Source organism: Episyrphus balteatus, chromosome 2 (assembly GCF_945859705.1).
Source record: "Episyrphus balteatus chromosome 2, idEpiBalt1.1, whole genome shotgun sequence".
NCBI lineage: Eukaryota > Metazoa > Arthropoda > Insecta > Diptera > Syrphidae > Episyrphus > Episyrphus balteatus.
In genome coordinates, this window is record NC_079135.1 from 78896898 (window position 1) to 78906814 (window position 9917).

Here is a 9917-nt window from a genome sequence, read left to right on the forward strand (position 1 = left end):
TAACCATCTACCCAGAACAAAAACTGAATCTACCAAGTTTTGTATAGGGGAGGAAGGGGGTAAAATGGTAAAACGTCGGGCGGGCTGGCTGCTGTTTTAAATCATAAACACACTACGACACCACAACCTCTGTGTGTTATGCAACCAGGCAGCATCACTGATTCAAAAAAGAACTACACAGAATGGATAAGCATTTTTAATACAGTTCAGCCCAGGATAAAAGTGGAATTTGCATAAAATAATTACAAGGCGACACGGATGTGTGACTATATTCCTTTTATTTTATTTGCTTTTGCTCTCAAAGATTTTCCAAGCTATCAATGGGACTCGTAAAAAAACAGTTACAAACAGAAAAAAAAGTGGAGAAAGTATCTTAAGAAATTCATATCTATCTTCTCGCATGCAACACATTAAGATATGAATATGAATAGACCAAAAGGGAGTTTGAAAATGACGAGGGGGAGCGGAGGGCGGGATGAGTTTTATCAATTTACTTTATGGTTTTATGGTAAACTCGGGGTAGCTAAACTTTTTGCGAGCATAAAATAAGTTGTTCTTAAAGTGGGTCCCAACATATTCTTTGAAAATATGTACTTTTGTTTACTTAACTACCCGGCTAACCGCCCACCCTGGGGCTTTTGGGGGGAGGTAAGTGGATGATGGGTAAAATATGAAGTTATACACCTACTTTAGATATGCTTAAGTGTCGAGTGTACAGGAAGCTGAAGGAATACATCACGTGCCTCTCTGAGTGGATGATTATTTAAGGGGTTGCGATATGGGGGGTAGGTATATACTCGCACATATAAAAGTTTGAATAAAAGACTCCATCATCAGTATTCAAAATATTCGCCAAAAATATGCTGAGTGCGGGAAAAGTTTATTTCATGTCGCGGTGATGTTGGTACAGTGCCGGTTAATGTAGAGAAAGATGGAAGACCCGCTATGCCATGACAGTCAAGACATATTTTCCAGCCAATTTGTTCCTCATAAAGTAGTATCCACAAATAACGAAATTAAGCGAGCAGACAAATGGCGTGGAAATTCAAATACCATCCGGAGTCGAGTTGAAGTTTTTTTTATTTTTGTTAAGTGATGGAAAGGGGCGAATATGCTATAAGGCCAATACAAGTGTATGTCGTTCGTTCAGCAAAAGAATGCCTAAAAGTGATGGCAGCGTTCACGTTGTCGGCTGCGAGATGCTAACAACAACTACGACGGTACTATACAAAACTTTTCAAAACGAAAATAAACTTAAAATATAAATTAAAGAAAAGAAACTGAAGCTCACATAGCCCCTTAATGGTGGGATATATATTTCCGGCATCGTAATTGGCAAATTATATTGTGTTTTTGACATTTCATCAAAATAAATTCCACTATGCCTTTTATTCCGGAGAGTTTCTATTGAAGTTGGCACATCTTTTCTAATAGCTTTTAGTTAGATGCGGGTGAAAATAAATGAGGTTTATTTTGGAGCATGAATAATATTTCTTGTCGCTTTAAATCAAATTTAAAATTTTATGAAGGTTAAAAAAGAAAAAAAAAAACAATTCTAGGTTCTAACGTTGCCCATAGGTTAGGTTCTGGTCTTTTTTGTTAATCTTTCAAAGATTAACAAATGTCCATGTCCATTCTTTAGGAAATTTAACGATATTTGCAATTTGAATTCTATTAGTGAGTAATAATTGGGGAGAATTTCATTAGATAATTTTACCGAATTCTCTCAAACTTGAGAATCTTTAGACCATACAAAATAATAGGTATTGTGTGAAAGGGTGTTTTTTTTTAAGAAAAAATGTTATTAAGAAATAGTACGTACCTACCTACTAAAAAAGCTGTAACAAAAAAAAGCTCTAAACTAAAGTTATCTCAATTGAAATTGCTGATACTGTTTCTTTTTCCAAAGACAACAAGAAATCTAAGCAGTTTAAAAATGTACTTTAGGTGAAAGGTTGTTTTTTTTTTTGGAAGAAAAATTAATGATAACTTCTAAAACATCAATTACGAACTTATTAAAAATGTTGCCTTTGAATTGCTACGAATAAAATATGTAAATCCGTACATATATTTAATGAGAATGGGTGTTTTTCTTCGGTGAAGAATAAATCGTCGCCCTAGTATTGAAGTGCCGTATACGCCATTTTTACATTTTTGGGAAATCGCATTTAAATGTTCGGAAGATAATTGTGAAAGAACTAACCGCTGGTATTTTTTGATATTTTAGTATGATATATAATTAAAATGTGTCTTTTATATACATGTTATATACTGCAATTCATTTAGTTTTCAAAATATTTAAACTTTTGTCCAAAAAGAGTTTGCCGTATACGCCAAGAAAATCAGAAGTTTCTTTTATTCATATACACGTACGTCAAAAAAAAAAAAAAACATAACGTACGTCAAAACAATTCTCAAAATTTTCTTACATTGCATGAAAAATTTGACGTAAATGCCAAAATTTCTTGTTTTTTTCAAAACAATAGTGAATATCTCGGCAACGAAAAAAGATAGAAAAAAACGGATAGCAGATTTGAAAAGAGCAACTTCGAAAACATAAGCCTGCATACCTAGTTCAAAAAATGCAATTTGGCGTATACGGCACTCCAATACTAGGGCGATGAAATGTAAACTTATTTCAAAAACCAAGTAAGAAAAATGATTCCCTTTTTAAATTTAGCAATAGAGTTACAATTGAGATTGTGAACAAGAATCTGAAGTGGAATATCATAGTTCACAGACGAAATGATGTTTTTTTAATTGGAAATAAATTGATGGGATAACCTAGTGACGTTGCATCTGGGATAGGAATCAATAATTTAGAGACTTCATAACAAGAATTTGGGTGAAGGAGGTTTCTTTTTATGACCAGGTGGTTTTTGGGTTAAGGAAGGAAAAGTATAATTAAATTATTCCTTAAATTAAGTTAACTCTTTCCGGGGCAGTGGTATGAAAATCGTACCACCTTTTTTAGCAATTTTTCAAGCCTCAATGTTCAATGGTATTAAATTTACCACATTTCTATGTACATTTTTTTTTTTGAAGACAACTTTTATAGAATACGGTATTAATTTAACACCATTGCACATTAAAGCTTCAAAAAAATGCTAAAATTGGTAGTACGATTTTCACACCACTTCCCCGGAAAGAGTAGCTGATTGAAATCAAGTACCTAATAATGCTAAGTAATAATATGAACCAAGAATCTAAGAAAGATATACAAACTAATACTTTAGATGAAAGGCTGTGTTTTTAAGAGAAATATGGAAATTTTGGACTGAACTTTTATTTTTGTATCCAAAACATTTTTGAAGAGTAAAACTTTATTTTGTAGCTCCCTTTAACCATCTTAATTAGAAGTTTAAAAGGTGCGCTTCCGGTATTCGCTGCACCAATGCACAAAAGTTTTAAAAGAAATTTTTGAATATCGTGAAAGCTTACTTTTGGGCTTGCTTAAAAAAAAATCTCGAATATTTAATAAATTTTTGAGCCACAAAATGGGGGTTTGCATCAAAAAATTTGTCAAAAGTTACAAAAGTACTGACAAAGAAAAAAAATTTAAAAATGATATTTTGAAAACTTTTGTACATTGGTGCATTGAAATTTACAAATTTACTTACTTACTTACGGTTACTTATTTTAGCGGAAAATTCAATAACTCAAAAACCATGTACCTAAACTTCAAATTTTTGGTTTCCGCAACAAATTAGCATTTAGTTGACAAAAACTACTGAGATTATTTTAAATTATTCCGTTTAGGTAAGGGACGTATGTACAATGTGCACATATATTTCAGGGCATCAAAAATGATACTTCAACTGAATTTTCTTAGGATGCTGTTTCATTGAAAATGCTCATAAGTGTTTTTTTAATTTTTTTAATCTACACCTAACTTAAAAAACCTAACCTAAAAAATTGGCGAAACTTATTCGGAAGTTATACAAGGATGGTCTTTAGTGCATATCCTAAAGTTACCCGCTCTCTCAAAAAATGCCATTCCTTCAGAGGCATATACCTATGCATTTTTTTAATGAACTTTTTTCATTCTTTTAAAGGGTTTCCGGTGGTAATTTTGCTACTGTTATGATAATACGCGATGGCACATAAAGTATCTGCCAAATTTTCGAATTAAGGTCTGATTTTGATCAACTTAAAATTTTAAATGAATAATTTTCAACAAACTTAATTTTTTTCGAGTGTACCTACAACGAGACGAAGTTATCTGTTTAAAAAGATTATTATCTTCTGAAAAAATGAACAAGTGAATTTAAAATAAAAAGCCTAGTTCGGGCGAATATATATATGTATTTTCCCACCCAATTTTGTGTCGACAATGAGAACTTAGTAATTATTCTTATCTCTTTATGTTTTGCTACCAGTATTCAAATTTGTTTGTCTTATCAGTTTGATTCATTCTCTACTCGTGACGTTCAACGATGATGTGGGGAAAACAAAAGAATGAGCTCTAAAAGTGTTATCAGACTAAAAAAATATATTTTTCCTTTTAGTTATAGTATTTGCTTGTTAACCTTTGCAATTTTTAAAATACGACATCATAATTAAACTAAATGTCAAACACTACTTCAAGACTGCTAAAATCTATATTTAACATTTTCTTGGAAAGCATCATTTTATATATTAAAACCATGACCACCCAATTTCTTTCCAAAAACTCCAAATATAGATCTTTTCCGTCAATCTGAGAACACTCTTATGACCATTTCTGCCGGTATCAAAGTCCAGTATTTATAGAATGTGGCTATTTCAAGCCCAACTGTAGCTTAGCTAAGGAAATCGCTATGCACGCTCAGTAGTTGTTGGCTGGCGTTCGTTTCGTGAATCAATCTCTCTGCACTCAGCACCACCCATGTTCTCCACCGTCACGTTGACGTTGTCGTTGTCGATTCGCTCCATAATTCGTGCAAAAAGATGTTTTCAACATTCAAATCCAGTTCATGCTGCCATGCACAAGCGATTAATCAGTGCATTTGTTCAAAATGATAGATACATTATTGTGCGGGAGGAGGATGATGATGATGGTGGTGATGATGAAAATGGAAATGCCATGAAATTTCCCGACGTTTGGTTACGTGACAACTGTCGTTGCCCCCAGTGCTTTCATCAGAGTTCACAGAGTCGCCGTATCGACTGGGACAAGTTTGACATAAAAGTGAAAGTGCAAGATATTTCGGTAGGTATAACTTTACATATAGAAGTATCTTTCTGTTATTGTGAAATACATAGTTGTTGTTGTACTTTACATACATACCTTCCTACTGGATACTTTACATATATTTATTTGGTATTTGTTTATTCATTTATGTATTATACAGACTGACAAGCTAGAGAAGTCAATTAAAGTGAAGTGGAGTGATCAACATTCTTCTACGTATGACTTGGAATGGTTAAGAGAACGAGACTTTAATGCAACAAGGCGGAATAAGTACTTGACAGAGTTTTATCGACCAAAGCCGGTGCATTGGCAAAAATCCGACTTTAACAAGGTTACCAATGTCTTTAAGTTTGATGATGTCATAAACAACGATAATGGTAAGATTTGTTGACAAGGTGCAATTTAACTTGTTTAATTTAAGCTAATCAAAGTGAATACTTTGTTTACTTTGGATTAAGAAGAAAGGAGTGTTGATTTAAAAAAAGTTTACGGATAAGCGTTCAGGACAACTTTTTCGATTTTAAAACTATTTTTCACGCTGAACTGTAATTAAGGCTTACTTAATTACTAACTAATTTGGAAGTAATTAGTCGGAGCTTATCTCTGTTTCTAAACGTTTGACATATTAATTAAGTACTTTATAAAGATGTTATTAAAAAAATTTAAATTTTATTCCTTAAAATGGAAGTCAGTTTAATGCATGTAAAGCTTGCATGAGCAGGATCAATGGTATAGAAATAGATAAAGGATAATCGAATGGAAAAAAGTTTTGTGGAAAAGCATACAAAAATATTTTTTATCATTTTCTCAAAAATACTGAAACAAAATTTCTAAAACTGATTTTTTTACACATTTTTCAGGCAAAATTATTTGGATTTTGATAATCTTTCAAAAAATATACGTTTTTATATTTCAAGCAGGGTTGTAAAAATATCAATTATAAAATAAAAATACATTTGAAATTAATAAAAAAATATTTATTTCAAAGAATAAAATAATACTAAAAAAAAATGTTTGTTGCAATATTTCGCATTCATGCTAAATGTGTGCATTAAATATTGATTTTTTAAAAATCTGTCGGATTTCTTACAATTTTGGCTATTTGTAAAAAATGTAAGAAGTTCGACAAATATTAAAACAATATATTTAGAAATTTTTTGAATGCCAAACATTTTTGGATGCAATACAATATTTTTTTTATTTGCAACAAATATTTTTTTTTCAACTTGCAGTGGAAAGCAATAGCATTAAAAAGACACCAATTTTTTACAACCTTGGTTTCAAGTAAGCTTGAATTTCGTTTAGAGCAAAGTTTAAAAAAAAATAGAAATACTTTTGTATAGAAAATGGTGTAGCTGTCAATAAAATATTTTCAGTAAATGTCAGAAATGACGTGTTTTACAATTTTTCAATACATATTTTTTATTTTCAAATTATATGAACTCCGAAAAATAAGACAAAACTACAAACCGACATAACAAGTTTGTTTTAATTTTTTTTTTAAATTAATTTATTTAAATGGCTCTTAAATTTTTTTTTAAAATGCATCTCAATAAAACAGATTAAGTTGCGTCAGTTTTTTAGACTTTAATGCACTTTCGCAAAATACAATCCGCGAAAAAGTTGATACTATTTTGTGGGAATTCCCTGTCATAAGTTTCTCTGAAGTCTTGTTCTTTCTTAACAAAGTTCTTGTATAAATTTAAAAATAACTAAATATTTTTTTCAGAACTGAAAAAATGGCTTGAATCTCTTGCTGTGTATGGTGTGGCTATAATTGAAGAGTCTCCATTGCAAAAAGACGTTGTTCGGCGTTTGGCAGAGAGAATTGGTTTTATACGAAAAACTACTTATGGGTTTGTTAAAAAATTATATAAATTACCTCTGTGAAATCATTTAATATTCTGCATATATTTGTATTTTTAGTGAAGAATTTATTGTTCAGTCAAAACCAGGAGCAAAAAACTACGCCTATTTATCACATCCACTACCCTTGCACACTGATTTACCCTACTACGAATACAAACCTAGCGTCAACATACTCCATTGCATGGTTCAATCGGTGTCCAAGGGCGGAAGTAATACCCTAGTGGATGCTTTTTATATTGCAGACCAAATGAAATTGAATTATCCTAATCATTTCAAAGTTTTAACAGAAACAATTGTTGACTGGAATGACATTGGCAGTGAAGATGGTAAATCTTTTCACAATATTTGGAGATCACCGGTTATTTGGTAAGATTAAATTTTTTTTTCTTACTTACTGAAGTTTGCTATCATCACTTAATCATTTTGAGTAGTAGTTGGAAAATTAAACTAAAATAAAATAAAGACACAACTTCTAAAATTTTGTTTCTATTTTATTTTTAGCTTAGACAAAGAGGGAAATTATACACGGATAAACCATAGCATACCTCAAAGGGATAGCCACTTTTCGACTGATATTGAAAATGTAATTCCATGGTATGAAGCTTATTCGAAGTTCGTTCAGTTGGCTAGAGAAGAAGCAGCAGAATTTAAAACAAAACCTGGAGATGTTTTGACGTTTAACAATATTCGTTTGCTTCACGGGAGAACAGGATACGATGATACTGAGGAAAATATCAGATACGTTGTTGGAGCTTATTTGGATTGGGATATTATTTATTCGAAACTGAGAATTTTAAAGTCAAAATCTGGTTGCTAGGAAATAAAATATTTGTGAAATATTTAAAACATTCGAGTTGAATTTTTATTTCAGTAATAGCTTGTATTAATTCAGTCCAATCAAAATAGCTAAAAAAAATGATATGCTTTTGGAAAAGAAAAGATAAGGAAAGCACTATGGCAACTGTCTCGACAAGAATTTTTTAAAAAGATATAAAAGCTGCGAAATTAGTTTTATTTAACTACGAGTTTTAAGAAAATTAATAAAGTTAGAGCAAAGGCGAATTGTCTTTAGTACCTATTTGTAATACTGTTCTTGAAGGAAAATTACAAATACCGCCATTAAAATGGATTCAATTATATAAATGTTGAAATAGAGAAGAATAGAGAAGAATAGAAGAAGAATATCATGTTTCCACTACTACCAAACTAAACCAAAAGGTCTGGACGTAACGTCAAAGATCGTTCAGTTGTGTACATATTAGTCCCTAAAAAGGGACTACAACTAGTAACATAAATTAATAGTGGGAAAATTATACGTATAGATCAACTTATTTCAATAAAAATAATATTTCTTTACCTTGAAAAAAAAATCTGTTAAAAATTGTTACACATACACCATAGTGACCGTTAAAATTTAAATTAAAAAAAAAAAAAATTGATAGAATATTTTGGCGATAAAACAAAAAAAAAACCTGTTGGCGGTTGTTGATTGTTCTTTGCTGTTTTTAACAATATTAGCCGTGTTTTTTTTATTTTATTCGTAAAACAGAATCAAATAACACAAGTACAAGTACTGGAATTTTAATTTTGTATTTCTTTAGGGCCAATTTTTCAAAAGTCAGATAAATCTCAGTTGGAGCTTATTCCTAGAAATATCTATTTTTTATATTGACTTTATTCGTTTGATAGTCTAACTGATGGTTGAAAAATCAGGGCTTAAACAAACAAGAAAAGCCTGGATCGTTATCGAATTGATAACTATTAAATATTGAACTGAAATCTTCCCTAGAGTAACATTAAAGTTATTCCATTGTCTGAATGTAACAATTGAATGCTCCAAATGGTAATTTACTTTGAAGTTCTAATATGAGGGGATTATATTGCGAAGGTCTTTTTGTTTATGCACAAAGCGGAAAAGCCAACTTCATAAGTGTTGAATATATTATCAAGGACTAAGCTTTAATAAAGCCAGGTCGCGAAATGTCAAAGAGATTAGCAAGTAGCGCCATCTAGCGCTCTTAATTGTAAAACAGTTTTCTTATGGTATGAACCTAATAAGGGGATTTCTGTGAAAAGTATCACAACAAAAATATACTGTTAAAAAAAGAGCCAAGTTCTCCTATATTGAAATTATGCTGGCACAAAAAGTACTGAGATGTAAAAGTGTACCAAGTTCTTAAGTTTGGGTTCAAATTCGTATCAATAAAATTTTGATTGTTCTCTTGACAATTTTTCTTTTAATTACCGATTTTTAAAGTTATTTCAAAAATTGCCAAGTAAACAATCAAAATTTTATTGATACGAATTTGAACCCAAACTTTAGAACTTGGTACACTTTTACATCTCAGTACTTTTTGTGCCAGCATAATTTCAACATAGGAGAACTTGGCTCTTTTTTTAACAGTATGTTTTTGTTGTGATTTCACTACTTTTTGCAAGGTATGGCTGTAGAATTGAAAATCTCTATTTTTGATGAAAATTCAGTGAAAATGGGGCGGTTGCCACGCCCCCTGGCTGAAATTCTCAAATTTTAAATTTTTTCCTTTGTATAAACTACCAGCTCTACCGTTCTACCAAATTTCAAGATTCTACGATAATCAGAAGTGCTCTATAATATTTGATGAAAATTCAGCGGAAATGGGCGGATACCACGCCCCCTTTTTCCTTTGTATCACCGTGTAAAATTTCAAGTTTCTACGATAACGGGAAGTTCTCCATAATTTTGATGATCTGTCAGTGAGTCAGTGAATCAGTGAGTCAGTGAGTCAGTTACTAGACCGAGAGCCGACAGCATATTTTGGCAGTTTTGATATAACCGAAATTCGAGTGTGCACATATCTAGATATGCACCACAGTATATCAACGGAATAAGTCT

At 31.4% G+C, this 9917-nt stretch overlaps 1 protein-coding gene across 1 annotated transcript; it reads left to right on the forward strand.

Annotated features, from left to right (window-relative positions):
- The first annotated feature begins 4809 nt into the window (after positions 1 to 4809).
- Positions 4810 to 7868, forward strand: LOC129908875 (gamma-butyrobetaine dioxygenase). Its single transcript, XM_055985692.1, has 5 exons — positions 4810 to 5191; positions 5334 to 5550; positions 6903 to 7029; positions 7100 to 7408; positions 7544 to 7868. Exons 1-5 carry the CDS (start codon positions 4868 to 4870, stop codon positions 7857 to 7859), a joined length of 1293 nt encoding a protein of 430 aa, XP_055841667.1. The 5' UTR covers positions 4810 to 4867; the 3' UTR covers positions 7860 to 7868.
- The last annotated feature ends 2049 nt before the right edge of the window (positions 7869 to 9917 follow it).